This window comes from Pinus tabuliformis, chromosome 6 (genome assembly GCF_031772625.1).
Source record: "Pinus tabuliformis cultivar Carrire ecotype Pingquan chromosome 6, CPIR1, whole genome shotgun sequence".
Lineage (NCBI taxonomy): Eukaryota > Viridiplantae > Streptophyta > Pinopsida > Pinales > Pinaceae > Pinus > Pinus tabuliformis.
Window position 1 is genome coordinate 991,267,391 of NC_142292.1, and position 18,763 is coordinate 991,286,153.

Consider the following 18,763-nt stretch of genomic DNA (forward strand, 5'->3'; position numbering starts at 1 on the left):
CATTTCCTCATTTTAGAAAATACTATAATTACATTCCAATAATGATGTGGCAAGACACATTGACACATATGACATTGTGTTGACACTTGTACAGGCCATGACTTGGCGATGATGACATGGAACGTCATGATGATGTGGTAATGCCAAGCTCTTCTCTTTATTTTTGTGACTTCTTCATGATGTGTCTTTTCTTATTCTTCATCTTCATCCTCCAAAAAATATAGATAAGTATCGGAACCTTCAACGTTGGCATCTTTGTATTGACCCAAGATCCCTTTGTATTCTTCATGATGGCTCTTCCTTTGCTCCTTATTCATAAGTGCTCTCATGTAGCCTCTCCTTGATGACCTCCCTTGTATCTTCATGATAAGTCTTGCATGTGTTTCATCTTCATCCTCCAAAAGCTTATTGAAATGGAGTTTTCCATATGATCTTGATCTTCCATCTTTTGTCGCAATCTAGTGTCCCTTCATCTTCTTGCTTGATGATCATCCTTGTCTTTGCAACTTCAAAAGTGTCCTTTCGCATGATCTCCTTGGCATCCTCCTTGAGCATCATCTTGTCATGTCAAGATACAGTACATGTAGATGGAATTCACTCATGACAATATGACATTAGTCTAGGAATATCCTAATCTACTTTGTTCTTCATAAAACACTGGTTGACTCTGGAACAAAGTGCAAGGTTGATGAGGAGCCTCAGGAGTTGCGTAGTGTGCAGTTCTAGGAGGCAATGAGGAAGGTATAATGACTATGACTGCACAAGTGGTTGGGGATTGAGAGACATAACTACACAATTGAGGGAGACAGTGGCATAGTGAGGCAGGCTTTCCCGTTATGACTGTGTAATGTGTAGTTCAAGAGAGACTAGGCCATAGGATTATGCAATTGCATAGATCGGGGAGATGAGAGGCCAACTATTGGCAAAAACTGTGTAGTGCACAATGGAAGGCTGAATGGAGGCAAGATTGCACAATTCTAAGGGGCAGGAGGCAACAACTAGGCACTGTGACTATCCAATGCACAGTACTTTGAGGCAGTGACTGCACAATGTGTAGTTCTAGGAGGAAAGGGTGCTTCATTGTGAAATAAGATTGTGTAATCATAGTTCCAAAGGGAAAAAAATATTGGTCAAAGATTGAGCATGTTGCAAAGATAATGAAAGCTCCAAAAATGGCTAAGTGTGGGATCAATGAGACAAGAGAGAACAAACAAGCCCTGAAATGATGATCTCACACCTAGATAACATCAAAACATGCCACAAAACTCAAAATCCACATGCATACCTTGAAGCGACAACAAAGCGACACTTATTTCTAAGTGTGACAATTGAAATGTCACTTTGTGACACTTAGAATACAAGTTATGACAAGAGCGTTGATTGCGACCAGAAAGTGCACTAAGTTGTGGGAGAGTGTCTAGTGTATATTCTTATGATATATATATATATATATATATGATCAACTAATGCAGAATAATGTGCTCGAGTAGCCTCTACTAGTGTGCTAAAATGTAACACGTTCAGAAGTACAAACAATTGAAGCTACAGTTGTGACAGTAAGAAAAGTGAAAATGACACTTGAAAAGGCTAAAGAAAGTTAAAGAGACACATGCCATAGTGGAGAACACAAAAGTGACACTTTTTAAAGAGGAAGAAAGAAAAAATAATAGTCACAAAAGTGAAAGCAACACTTGTGTAATCAAAATAGTGCAAAAGAAACAGTTGAGAAAACTCACCCAAGTGATGGTACAATTGCAACTAATAATGAGAGAATATGTCGACTAAAGTTGTGTATTGATGATCGGCATGGATTGCATAGTGCATTATCTAGGAGGAGTGTGAAATGAATTGTCTCTAAAGACTATGCATACATTGTTATCAGGGACTGTGCAATGCAATACTTCGAGGGACTGCGCAAGAACTATTATGGAGAATTGTGCCATGCATGTTTGCATGGGTGGGAATTAATTTTCAAGTTCACTAGAAAAGGTGCACTTATGAATGCATCAAAGGATGAGCATGTGTAAGAAAATGTCTTTGCCAGTGAGAATCTCATGAGAGACCAATTATGAAGCGACCAAGAACAGTCGAGGTGACAAATCATGAGATCATAAGTAGCCTCCAAAAGTCAAGTGTAAGCAAAATTTTGGAGGGTGTTTGTCGCAGCAACAACAATGGGTTGCTTATGTTTGACCATAGGTCTAGGTTTGTCTCTTGTTGAACAGAAAAAATTCTCTATTAAAAAGGTTGTTGGGCTTTTCCCCTTTGTGGTTTTTCCTAGGGTAAATGATGTCTCATCTTTATGCATTGTCATCTCTACAATTATATTGTTCTAGTTTTCTTTATGGAGTATAATTAATGAATGATATATTGGAATAAAAACAAACAAAGATCTACATCAAAAATAATTATCGGTTTTTAGAAATATTGTGCTATGTAATGTCCCATAATAATAATAAATAATATAAATATAAGTAAATAAATAATAAACAATAAATAAATAATAATAATGGTAAATAAATAGTAAAAAATACTCAAAATATAATAATAATAAATAAATAATAAAAACAGATAATAATAGTAAATAAATAATAAATAATGAAGAGAATATAATAATAATAAATAAGGGTGTAATATCCAACGAATATACACATGTAGAAGTTCACAAAACTTAGCGGTCTGAGAGGGAACGAAGCACAAAACTCGGTGGGCGACGATTATCGAACCATGCCTTAGGGTTTTTGTGAGCTTTGGCGATGGAGGCATATCCATTGACCATGACTGTCAATGTTAACCGTGGGTCACCACAATCACGGGATATCACCCTTTCGATTTATGACTAACCATCTCCGTTGGAAGACCATCTGGTCTGTTTCATGGCTACTGCTCTGTACACCTCACTGACTCGACATTTGTCAGTAGGGGTTTTCCTCAGGATGGTTATATACCTGTTGTCATTTAACATGGAGGATGACATTGTCGATTACTATGAGCATCCGTTTGCACTGTACCCCCACTGGACTGTTTTTCCTCCCCATTTGCCAATCACCTCCTCGAATATCTCAATGGACATCCCCACAACCCTAGTCAGGGCACCTAGGGTTTTCTCGGTGCCAATATACCTTTCATTCACCATCTCAGCATAGCAAACTCACCCTTTACCTAGGTCATCTTCATCTTCATTATCGTTTCCTTCTTTGCCCGAAGCGGCAGACTTCCCATTGGACTCTAACCTCCCCTCGCTATCCCCGACCTCATTACAGTTTATCTCCTCCTGTATAAATCTCCCTGCTACACCATACCCTTTGGACCCCACTCCAACCTTCCCCTCAGAATATTCCTACATCCCTCCCCATATGGCTTCGTATACCCAACCGGCCCCTCCACTGGACCTTGTGGTCCCCTTTCCTCCTCCCCCCATCCCCGACCCTCCCACCTCCGGATGCTTTGCAGACTCATCTCCTCCCCATAAACATTTGTCTGAGAACCCTAGCTCGGAGGCTGAAGTGAACCCATCTCACCCTCAACAGAATAGAACTCCCCCTAATCGTTTGGGGCGTCCTGCTAAGCGCTTCAAAGGGGTGAAGGCAGGCAATAAGAAGTTATCCCTCACTTTTGGTGTCAACATTCAGATGGGGGAAGTTCTGGACACCTTTGACCAAGTTTTGGTTGGTCGTGTTCGAGGTAGGGCATACTCGGTTGCGTGACTGAAGTAATGGGTGCTAGAGATATGGGGATAGATACTCACTGAACTATCGTTAGTTGTTACCCTCTCTCGTGGATGGTTCACATTGCGATTTCAGAGGCCTGAGTTCATTCCTTGGGTTCTATCAAGACACTGGCATATTGAATTGGCACTGGTCCTCCTCAAGCGATGGAGCCACCTATTTGATCCTGAGCATGAACACCTTGGGGTTGGACCCATCTGGGTCAGATTGCATGGCCTCCCACTACATTTCTAGTCAGAAGATATATTCAAGTGGATTGGGAATTCTCTCAGCAGATACATGGATTACGAAAAATCATACATACTGATTGGGAATATGTCTGTGGCTCACATCCTAGTTTTCCTTGATACCAGGGAAGGTCCAGAGGAAAGTATGCAGCTGCATTGGAGGGATACATGTAGGACACATATTTTGGACTATGAAGAACTACCATATCGTTGCAAGAGATGTCACAAAATTGGACATCTTTATAAAAATTGTCCCCTTCTTGCATCAAGCTTTGCCTCGATTTCTCTACTTGGACCTATCTCTAATACTACCTCGTACTTGATCGTCCTAGGAAGGCACCTGTTGGTTTCGAGGATGAACCACCTTTGGACACTCAGACAACTTGGGGCACATACACTCGCAAGGAGCAATTTCATCCCCCATCCCCATGTATCACCAGATTGTGTGCGGCTGTGGTGACGACTGCCTCTGATGCAGGTACCATCTCTAACCCTCCATCTCTCCAATTGTTGTCTACTACTTACTCTCCTTGCATTTCAAATTGTAATGTTGGTACTTTGCATTATCCCTCTATTTTATGTTCATTGATTCCATCTTCACCTCCCCAACTCCTCCTACCATCACTGGGATTATGTATTCCCTCTCCCCTGCAGATCCATCCAGTGAATCTAATATAGGACATTGTTATAACCTTCGGCCATTATCTCGCCTGCACCTGCGCGATGGTAGTGACATTGGCATTACTCCCCATCCTCCGCAATCCAAGATTGCCTGTGGATGAAAATCCTTCATCTCTAAAGCCATCCTCCGGGCTAGACTAGATGTGTCAAAAGGGCGAAAACAACCCATTGATAAGGTCCTTAGAGCATTGACCCCCCCCCCCCCCCTAGTTCTCCATGAAGTGGCTTTCCTAAAACTATAAGGGGTTGGCTATCCCAACAAAGAAATTAGCTTTCCGTCGTTTGATGGAATTGGAAAAGGTGGAAATTATTTTCTTACAAGAGACCCTAGCATTTGGACCTCAAATTACACCCATTCTTGAGGCTATATTATCTGGATGGCACTTCACTGCACTGGATGCCCGTGAGAAATCTGATGGCTTGTTATTGGGTATTGACCCCAGATCCATTAGACTACTAAACTCCTGGGGGGATGGGTTTCATTGGGGCTGATATTTACTCAGCAGAGCTTGGTAGGGAACTAAGGATTATCAATGTCTATGGACCTTGTAACAACAGACTCACTTTCTGGCAGCAGTTGCTTGAATTTGAATATTTTCAGGCTGAGAACATCATTATAGGGGGAATCTCAATTTCTCTCTGGGACACGCTGAATCTTGGGGCATGAATGCTCAGGTGGACTTGCTATCGGATGGGATCTTGCCCCTTCTGGAGGGACACCAACTGATTGATGTTCCCATACCCTGCATAAAGCCCACCTGGAGGAATCGAAGGATCGGGGATGAAACACTAGCCAGAAGATTGGATCATTTTTTGGTTAAGGAGACCTTAATGGATCATTTGCCCCTTTATCAACAGTGGGTTGGAATTGGGGAGTTATTGGATCACCATCCCATATATCTAGAGATTGTTGGTAGTGTTAGAAAAACCAATGCACCCTTCAAGTTTAATTTAACCTACCTAAAGGATGAAAGCTATTTGCAGATGATCACTTAGAACTGGAAAACCATACCTGCACAACACTCTATCAGCCACTGAGATATTTGCAAATAAAATGGAAATCCTAAAACATAAATATATTATATGGGAAAAGAGTAAGAGGATCAAAGATGAGCAGAGCCTGAGAGACACTAAATTGGAAATTGAACAATTGAGTGGAGCGGAGAGCCAAGGGTTCATCTCTGTTGATGCTAAAGAAAATTTAATCTGACTTGAGATTGAGCGGAATAGGATCTTGAAAGATAGGGAGTAAACTTGGCAACTCCAAAGCAGGGCCATCTGGTTAAAGGAGGGGGATGAGAACACCAAGTTCTATCACCATGTTGCAAATGCGTTTCGGGCCATTAATACCATCTGGAAACTTGCGGATGAGCAAGGAACACCGGAAAAGACCTTCCATGAACTGGCCAATCTTGGTATATCGCATTTTGGGCGATTATTCAAAGCTCCCCCGAAAGAAAATCTTGCAGAGATCATTAGGGTTGCTGGTCTTTTCCCCAAATATGTGGACCTAGATATAGGTGAAGAACTACTCACTCCAGTTTCGATGGGGGAACTAGAGGCTACTATAAAGTGGTTTAAGAAGGATAAGAACCCTGGACCAGATGGATGGTCGATCGAATTTTACATTGCATTTTTGACATGATTGGTTAGGAGCTACTTCAGATCATAGAAGAATGTCAGACAAGTGGGCGAATGTATGATGCTTTCAACTCTACATTTATCACTCTCATTCCTAAGTCTGATGACCCACAAAGTTTTGAAGAATATAGGCCCATATCCCTTTGCAATTGCATATACAAGATAATCGCCAAGATCATTGCAAACTGCCTCAAGCCCATATTATCTGAGCATATATCTTCAGAGCAATTTCATTCCTTGACCATAGACAAATTCATGAAGCAGTGGGCACGGCACAAGAAGCTCTTCACTCCATCAAATCAAAGAACCTCAAAGGTATGATACTGAAGATTGATTTGGCAAAAGAATTTGATCGCACCTGCTGGCTATACATTTGAATGCTATTAACCCATCTTGGATTTCCTCTACCATTCATTCAATGGATTATGTGTTGCATATCAAATGTATCATATAGTTTTTTGATCAATGGATCAACATCCTCCTTCTTCCATGCAGAAAGAGGACTGAGACAAGGGTGCCCACTTTCCCCACTACTGTTTCTAATGATCATGGAAGGAATGAGTAGACTCATCTCAGCAGACCAAATACAGGGTAGACAAAGGGGTATCAAGATCACAAATAACTGCATTCTCACACATCTTCTATTTGTGGATGACATTCTCATATTTCTGAATGGATCATTAGGGGATACCACAGCATTTGCGGCTACATTCTGATTATTTTGCTTCGCTACTGGAATGCAATGCAACAATAACAAATCCACCCTATCAGCCTATGGGTGCAACCAAAATGAGATTCATTCAACACTTTAGCATTTCCCTTTTATCACTCTACAGATTGAGGAGGGACTCAAATATTTGGGATTCAGGTTAAAACCATCAAACTACCGGATTGTTGATTGGGTATGGTTGGTTGTGAAAATTGAAAGAAGATTAAATATATGGCATCATAGGTGGTTGTCTCATGTAGGGAGACTGATTCTCATCAAATCTGTCCTGGAGGCCACCCCGGTATACTGGATGTCATTGGCATGGATTCCAAAGGGCATCATTAAAATAATACAACAATTATGTTTCAGATTTCTCTAGAGGGGTAAACAAGCAGGTCACACCTTTGCCTGGGTTCGATGGGAAAAAATCACACTTCCAAAGAAATGGGGGGGATGGGGTATAAAGAACCTGGATTACTTTGCTAGTGCACTAGCTGCAAAAATGGGTTGGAATCTCCTATCATCCAAGAACCTTTGGACAAAGGTTATATATCAGAAATACATCTCCCCATTACATTTGCATGACTGGATCAGGCTACCTACATGGGACAGGAACAACATATCCACGGTCTGGCGGGCGGTACTCAACACATTGAACCATGTACGAGATGGACTGACTTGGAGAATTGGTAATGGTCGCTCTGTTCAGATTGGCAGGGACCCCTGGATTGGTTGTGGGAATGCTCACTTACTCCCACCTGGGCTGATACAACATCTATCGAACTCGGGACACACCAATTTGGCACAAATTGCAGATCATGAGCACACTGATATGTTCTACCAAGCTTGGAAAAACACCATTACACTGAATATCCCACCATGTTGGCTGGTAAATTGGAAAAATTATAAAACAACACTGTTGGAATCGCATGTCCGGATTATAGAGTGGGAGGATGAACTAAATTGGTCACACTCTCCAAATGGGAAATACTCCCCCAAACATGGATACTTGCTTATAAATGTCGAACACAGACCCATAGCATCGAAGTGGTGGTGGGTTGTTCTTTGGAAGTTGAAGGCTACCCCTAGGGAAAAATTGTTCATGTGGTGTATCCTTCAGAATAAGGTTCCTACTGCAGACAACCTCCTTAAACGCACATTTCATGGCCCGAACTGGTGCATATTGTGCAAGAAGGAAATGGAAACATGTGATCATTTATTCCTTAGTTGCACAACCACTACATCTATCTGGTCTGAGGTTACTACACTATTACATATTCAAAATAACTGGACTAGACTGGATACATGGGAGGCATGGCACCAATGGTGGACAACTGCTCATACACACAAGAATCGGAACCTACCTGTAATGGTTTGTTGGTATATCTAGCTACAACGGAACAAGATAATTTTTACTGATAATGTATCATGTTGGAACAATACCATAGCTACACTCACCACTAATTATCTTAGTTTATCAAAGGATGCCCGAGACCCTCCTGCTCACAACATCACAACTGAAATCATTGACTATGATATGCCATGGGCTTATTTTGATGGATCGGCTCAGCAACATGAATGTGGGGAAGGCATGCACCTTCATATAAATCATACACACTCCTATATGATTCAAATGGGATTGCGGGAGAGACAAATAATTTTGTTGAACTTATATCTCTCCAGCATTTAGTATATTTTTCACTTGTTAAAGGATGTCGAAATTTGTAGATTTTTGGTGACTCACAGATCATTAGTAAATGGTTTAATAAAAAAAAAAAATTGTCACATACACACTCTTCGACACATACTAGATGATTCTTTGAGAGTGAGAATACATTTTGATATATCTTCTTGTCATCATATTTACAAGTAACACAACAATATTTGTAATCTCCTATCCAAGGAAGCCTCGCACCTGCCAAGGGGCATTTGGTTGATACAAGAGCTACAAGACATGGAATCATACAGCTACTATCATCGCCCATTTATGGATGGGCAATTTTGATGGGGCCAAGGGCCCTGATTTTTTAGTATTTTATGACAATTTTTTTATGTATATATTTGAATTATAGCATATTTATGTATATATATTACTGAACTTTCATATGTAATTATTCATAGCAGTCTCCCTTCGATGGGATTAACATATATTTTTGAGACAACAGTACAGATAGTGGCCAAGCCACTGATTACTCATATGCTACCTAACATCTTCAGCATGTAATTTTCTTTATTATAATGAAAATTATGATTTTTCCATGGGAAAAAATAATAATAAATAAATAAAATAGTAAATAATACACTGGAGTTCTAAATAAATATATATAAAAGTAAACTATAAAAATAGTAAAAATAAGTAAAGTTACAAAAAGTAAAAAGGAATAAATAAAAAAGTTAAATTAAGTAAAACTTAAAATAAAGAAATAAAAGTTGCATGTTGACACATGGAATGTGTGCATGCAGAGCCATTTCCATTTTTTGGTCTATTTAATGGAAGATGAGGAAAATGATATTCATCATTCCTTCCTCCATTCTCTTGGAGAAAAGTGTTGTGAGACAAAGGATTCTCTGGCAGCAGTACATTGATTGAGGGTTTAGGGATGGCCAGTTGTAGAAACATTATGTGCAATTGAGCCTACGGTTGGGTGGAGAGTCGTCCCCAAAACTTTGTTGTGGTTAGCAAGATTCAAATAGCGTTCAAATCCAAAATCACAAGTAAGGAATATCGTCATCATAAGTAAGTTGTCTTTGAGTTGTCCCCAAAACTTTGTTTTGGTTAGCGAGATTCAAATAGCGTTCAAATCCAAAATCACAAGTAAGGAATATCATCATCATAGGTAAGTTGTCTCTGCTAGTATTTTTTGAAATTCTATACTAATTGGTTGATTAATTTCGTGTTAACTATAAATCGCACAATTGATGTAATTATTTGTATATTTTAAATCGGGGTTGTTACATATGGTATCAGAGTCAAGTTACAACCCTGAGGCTTATGAACCTTGACATACAATTTTATTTAAGAACTATATGCAAAGTGAATTATTAACATTGTTAAAGATCTTTATTATTTTTAGTTAATCGATTAAATAAATTTATAACCAACTTTCTTCCATTATTAAATGGAATATATATATATATATAACGATATAAAATAAAATTTTATATACATATTTCAAGGGATTACACATTTTTACGCCTTATGGCGTTTCCCTTTGAAATCCATCCCCCTTTTTGTCTACTTGTCATCCTTGGACACCGTACAATTAGATGTTAAACGATTACAAATTCGTTGGAAATAGTTACAAATTGGTTACGGAGGCGGACAATTGCAGTCTGGATTTTGTGAAGAATTATGTAGCTAATTTGGCGACAGCCTCTCCTTGGATCCCTCCAGGCCGCTCTGGCAGATTCATTTTCTGCGCGTTAGATCGGAGGATGCAGAGTCTAGCGCCTTCTGAATCTTGTAATTCCCTATTTAACTTGAAGAGACCCAGGCCGAGGGAATCTCAAAATCAAAACCAGAAGACAGGAAATTTGATGGTAAGCAACATCTTCCATCGAATCTGCGAGTGCGTTCAACAATTTTGGTGAATACAAGGTCTGCTCCAGGACTCCATGTACTCTTCCTGTTTGCTAAAATTTCAAAAATGTGCAGTGTTTATAATATGTCTGGTCTTCTTCTGCATCTTGGATATCACTGCAAAAGCTCTTACATGGTTTGTTTGTGTTAGCTATTTCGTTAAAGCTAAATATCAAGAAACCACCAGCCATTGTTGCCATTACCTGGTGGACCATCGAATTTGTTTTAGGATCACTATTAGCCCTTTCCTCTATAGCAAAAGTTTTCTCAACTGAAACATTCTCAGCTAAAACAATCCTAGATATTACTACATGGGTAAATTGTTTTCTTCTACTTTGTTGTGCTATCAAAGCTGTTAGATGCCATACCTTCATCAGCACTAAGGATTTATCAGATCCCCTATTAAAGGAAACTGCAGAAGAAGAGATCCAAGTTACTCCATTGAGTAAAGTAGGGTTTTTGAGCCGTCTGAATTTCAAATGGTTGGATCCTTTACTAGGTCTAGGCTATTCAAAAACATTGGAACTCAAATATATACCACATTTACCCTCTGAAGATGAAGCATTCACAGCTCAAAAGGCATTTGCAGAAGCATGGGATCTTCAGAAAAACCAAGACCCATTAAACAAACAAACAATATTCAAAGCATTATCAAAATGCTACTGGAAAGATATGGTAGTCACGGGAGTATTTACATTTATGAGATCAGCAGCAACAATTTTTGCACCTCTATTTATGCGGTCCTTTGTACAATTAGCAGGTAGAGAACAGTCTTTCCAAAATAAAAAATTATTCTTGTTGGAGGTTTATTTGTAGTTAAGCTCATAGAGTCCTTCTCTCGAAGGCATTGGTACTTCAATTCCAGACGCATAGGTATGCGAATGCGTTCGACCTTGATGACAGTTGTATATCATAAACAACTTCATTGTCCAGTCTAGGAAGATGAAGACATGCCACTAGTGAGATTGTAAACTACATAGTTGTAGATGCATATTGTTTTGGAGAGTTTCCATGGTGGCTGCATTGGGGTTGGACCGTCCCTTTGCAAATATATGTAGAAATTGGCATCCCTTTTGCCACAATTGGACGAGCAGCTATTCCAGGTTTTCTCATCATCATTCCTACTCTCATTCTAAACAAACCTCTGGCCAAAACCCTCCAGAAGTGCCAAGCTGAGTTCATGACTGCACAAGATGAAAGGCTCATAATAACATCTGAAATTCTTAATAGTATGAAAATAATCAAACTACAAGAATGGGAAGAAAAATTTAAAGAGTTGATAGAAAATCTCTGAGTTGTGGAGTTCAAATGGTTGTCTTCAGCACAGTTTAATAGAACATATGGTACCATACTCTACTGGATGTCACCCATCATTACTGCATCTATAGTTTTTGCCGGTGTGCTAACATAGGGGATCCATCGTTAACTGCCACAACCATATTTACAGTGCTTGCAACATTCCGTGTGATACAAGATCCAGTGAGAATGCTACCTGAAGTTTTGGCTATATTAATTTAGGTTAAAGTCTCCTTAGATCGTCTAGACAAGTTCTTACAAGATGATGAGCTGAGACCAGATTCTGTTGTGAGGCAAGGTGCAGTGTTTATAATATGTCTGGTTTTCTTCTGCATCTTGTATATCACTGCAGAAGCTCTTACATGGTTTGTTTGTGTTAGCTATTTCGTTAAAGCTAAATCTAAAGAAACCACCAGCCATTGTTGCCATTACCTGGTGGACCATCGAATTTGTTTTAGGATCACTATTAGCCCTTTTCTCTATAGCAAAAGTTTTCTCAACTGAAACATTCTCAGCTAAAACAATCCTAGATATTACTATATGGGTAAACTATTTTCTTCTAATTTGTTGTGCTATCAAAGCTGTTAGATGCCATACCTTCATCAGCACTAAGAATTTACCAGATCCCTTGTTAAAGGAAACTGCAGAAGAAGAAATCCAAGTTACTCCATTGAGTAAAGCAGGGTTTTTGAGCTATCTGACTTTCAAATGGTTGGATCCTTTACTACGTCTAGGCTATTCAAAAACATTAGAACTCAAAGATATACCACATTTACCCTCTGAAGATGAAGCATTCACAACTCAAAAGGCATTTGCAGAAGCATGGGATCTTCAGAAAAACCAAGACCCATTAAACAAACAGACAATATTCAAAGCATTATCAAAATGCTACTGGAAAGATATGGTAGTCACAGGAGTATTTGCATTTATGAGATCAGCAGCAACAATTTCTGCACCTCTATTTATGAGGTCCTTTGTACAGTTAGCAGGTAGAGAACAATGTTTCCAAAATGAAAAAATTATTCTTGGTGGTGGTTTATTTGCAGTTAATCTCATAGAGTCCTCCTCTCAAAGGCATTGGTACTTCAATTCCAGACGCACAGGTATGCGAATGCGTTCGGCCTTGATGGCAGCTATATATCAGAAACAACTTCGATTGTCCAGTCTAGGAAGACGAAGACATGCCATTGGTGAGATTGTAAACTACATAACTGTAGATGCATATCGTTTTAGAGAGTTTCCGTGGTGGCTACATTGGGGTTGGATCGTCCCTTTGCAAATATGTGTAGCAATTGGCATCCTTTTTGCCACAGTTGGATGGGCAATTATTCCAGGTTTGCTCATCATCATTCTTACTCTCATTCTAAACAAACCTCTAGCCAAAACCCTCCAGAAGTGCCAAGCTGAGTTCATGACTGCACATGATGAAAGACTCAGAATAACATCTGAAATTCTTAATAGCATGAAAATAATCAAACTACAAGCATGGGAAGAAAAATTTAAAGAGCTGATAGAAAATCTCTGAGCTGTGGAGTTCAAATGGTTGTCCTCAGCACAGTTTAATAGAACATATGGTACCACACTCTACTGGATGTCACCCATCATTACTGCATCTATAGTTTTTGTTGGGCGTGCTATCATAGGGGATCCACCATTAACTTCCACAACCATATTTACAGTGCTTGCAAAATTTCGTGTGATACAAGATCCAGTGAAAATGCTACCTGAATTTTTGGCTATATTAATTTAGGTTAAAGTCTCCTTAGATCATCTGGACAAGTTCTTACAAGATGATGAGCTGAGACCAGATTCTCTTGTGAGGAAAGCACTTGTCGGATCCCAGTATACCATCAAAATTCATCAAGCCATACTCAGCTGGGATCCAGAATCTTCATTGACAAAGCCAACATTGAAGGGAATAAATCTGCACATTAAAACTGGAGAAAAGGTAGCAATTTGTGGCTCAGTGGGATCATGGAAATCTGCTCTGCTATATACAATTCTTGGAGAAATCCCAAAAATTTCAAGAGATGTAAGTTGAACATTAACTACTCTTCTTGAGCAAAAGTAACCATTTCATAGTTCAACAAGATTGTAGATGCAGCTTTTTTGCTTTCTATATACATAAATTCTTCCATAAACTTTTTGATTGCACTACATGCAGGTTGAAGTATATGGCAATGTTGCCTACGCGGCACAAACAACTTGGATTCAAAGTGGTACTGTTAGAGATAACATATTCTATGGGAAACCAATGGACAAACTTCAATACAAGAAGGCAATAAAAGCTTGTGCATTAGACAAGGATATAGAGAGTTTTGCTCATGGAGATATGACAGAGATTGGGGAGAGAGGATTGAATATGAGTGGAGGACAAAAACAGAGGATTCAGTTGGCTAGAGCAGTATATAACGATGCTGACATTTATCTATTGGATGATCCCTTCAGTGCAGTCGATGCTCATACAGCTTCAACTCTATCAAATAAGGAGGAGACATTACATAAGAGAGACTCCAAGACTTGCTAATATTGCTTGTCATAGTATGAAAAATCTGGTTTACCTCTGTATCAGATCTGTAAAGATCTTAGAATGAGATCCAAACATATTAATGTGAAAATTTCTGTGCATATTAGATATAAAAGATTTGAGTTTTGGGTTATCAAAGCTATAGATTGAGAACTACATGGATTGCTTGATAGGATGGCTGGTTCGATTTGTATATCAGGATTGCTAGCTTCTTTGTGGTGGTAGTGTGAGATCAATTGGGAATTGCTACTCGTTTCATACTTCAAGAGGGAAATGAATTTCCCAATGATGGTGGTGATGAAGGAACCCAGCAAAAGCACAGAGAATAACATAGTTGATTGAATAAAAAAATCAATTGAGTAAATACAAATAACACACCCTACAAAGTGATGTCTTCTTGAATATTAATCAATATGAATGATTTTCCTTTCACAGTTCTTGTGTTTTGGTTCTTTATGAATAGGAATTGACTCATTCAACTAAAATTGGTATTGTTGATTTTGATGGCACTTCTGGTCTCTAGCTTGATGATTGGGTGATGTGCCGAATTTACAAGAAAAATGGTCATTCTCAGAGAGTACAAGGGGTAGAATGAGATGAATCACCAAGTGCAGATGAAGTGATGGCTTCTTTGCCTGATATTTATCAGCGAAACAAACTGCAATTGCCCAAAATTGCCTCTTTCAGTGGGTTGTTGGAGAGTGACGATCCTTTCATAGATGGTTTTTTAAACGATGAAGCCATGGATGGCAATGGAAACAGCAGCAGACTACCTCAAGTCCAGTCCTCCAACCTCTCTCACACAATTTCAGCAATAACAATGACAACAATAGCGATTGCCGATATGAAGTTGTCCCAAAACAAGAAGAATTAGCAGTGGAGAATGACAACAAATTCAATTCTCTCAAGAGGACCCTCTCCTTAGCATATGAAACCAACCCTGCAAAGAGATTCAACAACATGCAAAACAACTACAACTACAACGTCAACAATAATGTTTCAGCCTTGCTTAATTCAATGCAGCCCAATCAAACTTTCCAACAGCAGAACTTCCTAAGCGCATTGAATGATAGCCAACAGAATTTCAGACTTCCCTACATTCAAAACATGCATTAGACCACCTAAAATAAATAAATAAATAAATAAAATAAAAATAAATAAATAAATAAAAATAAAAAACAAAAATAAAAATAAAAATAAAAAAAAAAAATAAAAATAAAAATAAAATAAATAAATAAATAATAAAAAAAAATAAAAAATAAAAGAAAAAAAGAAAAAAAAATACTTCAATTCCAGATGCGCAAGTATGCGAATGAGTTCGGCCTTGATGGCAGTTGTATATCAGAAACAACTTTGGTTGTCCAGTCTAGGAAGACAAAGACATGCCACTGGTGAGATTGTAAACTACATAGCTGTAGATGCATATCATTTTGGAGAGTTTCTGTGGTGGCTGCATTGGGGTTGGACTGTCCCTTTGCAAATATGTGTAGCAATTGGCATCCTTTTTGCCACAGTTGGATGGGCAGCTATTCCAGGTTTGCTCATCATCATTCTTACTCTCATTCTAAACAAACCTCTGGCCAAAACCCTCCAGAAGTGCCAAGCTGAGTTCATGACTGCACAGGATGAAAGACTCAGAATAACATCTGAAATTCTTAATAGTATGAAAATAATCAAACTACAAGCATGGGAAGAAAAATTTAAAGAGCTGATAGAAAATCTTCGAGCTGTGGAGTTCAAATGGTTGTCTTCAGCACAGTTTAATAGAACATATGGTACCATACTCTATTGGATGTCACCCATCATTACTGCATCTATAGCTTTTGTCGGGTGTGCTATCATAGGGGATCCACCGTTAACTGCCACAACCATATTTATAGTGCTTGCAACATTCCGTGTGATACAAGATCTAGTGAGAATGCTACTCGAAGTTTTCGCTATATTAATTTAGGTCAAAGTCTCCTTAGATTGTCTAGACAAGTTCTTACAAGATGATGAGCTGAGACCAGATTCTGTTGTGAGGAAAGCACTTACCGGATCCCAGTATACCATCGAAATTCATCAAGCCATACTCAGCTGGGATCCAGAATCTTCATTGACAAAGATAACATTGAAGGGAATAAATCTGCACATTAAAACTGGAGAAAAGGTAGCAATTTGTGGCTCAGTGGGATCAGGGAAATCTGCTCTACTATATACAATTCTTGGAGAAATCCCAAAAATTTCAGGAGATGTAAGTTGAACATTAACTACTCTTCTTGAGCAAAAGTAACCATTTCATAGTTCAACAAGATTGTAGATGCAGCTTTTTGTCTTTCTATATACATAAATTCTTCCATAAACTTTTTGATTGGACTATGTGCAGGTTGAAGTATATGGCAATGTTGCCTATGTGGCACAAACAGCTTGGATTCAGAGTGGTACTATCAGAGATAACATACTCTATGGGAAACTAATGGACAAAATTCAATACAAGAAGGCAATAAAAGCTTGTGCATTAGACAAGGATATAGAGAGTTTTTCTCATGGAGATATGACGAAGATTGGGGAGAGAGGATTGAATATGAGTGGAGGACAAAAACATAGGATTCAGTTGGCTAGAGCAGTATATAACGATGCTGACATTTATCTATTGGATGATCCCTTTAGTGCAGTCGATGCTCATACAACTTCAACTCTATCAAATAAGGAGGAGACATTACATAAGAGAGACTCCAAGACTTGCTAATATTGCTTGTCATAGTATGAAAAATCTGGTTTACCTCTGTATCAAATCTGTAAATATCTTAGAATGAGATCCAGACATTAATGTGAAAATTTATGTGCATATTAGATATAAAAGATTTGAGTATTGGGTTATCAAAGCTATATATTGAGAACTACTTGGATTGCTTGATAGGATGGCTGGTTCGATTTGTATATCAGGATTGCTAGCTTCTTTGTGGTGGTAGTGTGAGATCAATTGGGAATTGCTACTCGTTTCATACTTCAAGAGGGAAATGAATTTCCCAATGATGGTGGTGATGAAGGAACCCAGCAAAAGCATAGAGAATAGCATAGTCGATTGAATAAAAAAATCAATTATGTAAATACAAATAACACACCCTACAAAGTGATGTCTTCTTGAATATTAATCAATATGAATGATTTTCCTTTCACAGTTCTTGTGTTTTGATTCTTTATGAATAGGAATTGATTCATTCAACTAAAATTGGTATTGTTTATTTTGATGGCACTTCTGTTCTCCAGCTTGATGATTGGGTGTTGTGCCGAATTTACAAGAAAAATGGTCATTCTCAGAGAGTAAAAGGGGTAGAACGAGATGAATCACCAAGTGCAGATGAAGTGATGGCTTCTTTGCCTGATATTGATCAGCAAAACAAACTGCAACTGCCCAAAATTGCCTCTTTCAGTGGGTTGTTGGAGAATGACGATCCTTTCATAGATCGTTTTTTATGAATCCATGGATGGAAATGGAAACAGCAACAGACTACCTCAAGTCCAATCCTCCAACCTCTCTCACAACAATTTTAGCAATAACAATGACAACAATAGCGATTGTCGATACGAAGTTGTCCCAAAACAAGAAGAATTAGCAGTGGAGAATGACAACAAATTCAATTCTCTCAAGAGAACCCTCTCCTTAGCATATGGGGACAATGAAACCAACCCTGCAAAGAGATTCAAGAAGACGCAGAACAACTACAGCTACAACGTCAACAATAATGTTTCAGCCTTGCTTAATTCAATGCAGCCCAATCAAACTTTCCAACAGCAGAACTTCCTAAGCGCATGGAATGACAGTCAACAGAATTTCAAACTTCCCTACATTCAGAACATGCATTGGACCACCTAAGAAAACAGAAAGAAAATAATAATAATAATAATAATAATAATAATAATAAATAATTAAATAAATAAATAAAATAAAATAAAAATAAAAATAAAAATAAAAAATAAAAAATAAAAAATAAAAATAAATAAAAAATAAAAAATAAAAAATGAAAAATAAAAATAAAAATAAATAAATAAATAAATAATAAAAATAAATAAATAAATAAATTGAAGATGCACAGGTATACGAATGCGTTCGGCATTGATGGTAGTTGTATATCAGAAACAACTTCGGTTGTCCAGTTTAGGAAGATGAAAACATGCCACTTGTGAGATTGTAAACTACATAGTTGTAGATGCATATCGTTTTGGAGAGTTTTCGTGGTGGCTGCATTGGGGTTTGACCATCCCTTTGCAAATATGTGTAGCAATTGGCATCCTTTTTGCCACAGTTGGATGCGCAACTATTCCAGGTTTTCTAATCATCATTCTTACTCTCATTCTAAACAAACCTCTGGCCAAAACCCTCCAGAAGTGCCA

General features: G+C 38.4%; 1 protein-coding gene and 1 pseudogene across 1 annotated transcript; both read left to right on the top strand.

Annotated features, from left to right (window-relative positions):
• Positions 1-14,472, top strand: part of LOC149262319 (ABC transporter C family member 8-like) — a 41,187-nt pseudogene extending 26,715 nt beyond the window's left edge.
• Positions 14,473-15,695: 1,223 nt separating this feature from the next.
• Positions 15,696-17,848, top strand: LOC149262320 (ABC transporter C family member 8-like). The gene is made up of 4 exons (XM_089377164.1): positions 15,696-15,924; positions 16,399-16,622; positions 16,755-16,994; positions 17,639-17,848. The coding sequence occupies exons 1-4, from the start codon at positions 15,696-15,698 to the stop codon at positions 17,846-17,848; spliced, it is 903 nt and encodes a 300-aa protein (XP_089233290.1).
• The last annotated feature ends 915 nt before the right edge of the window (positions 17,849-18,763 follow it).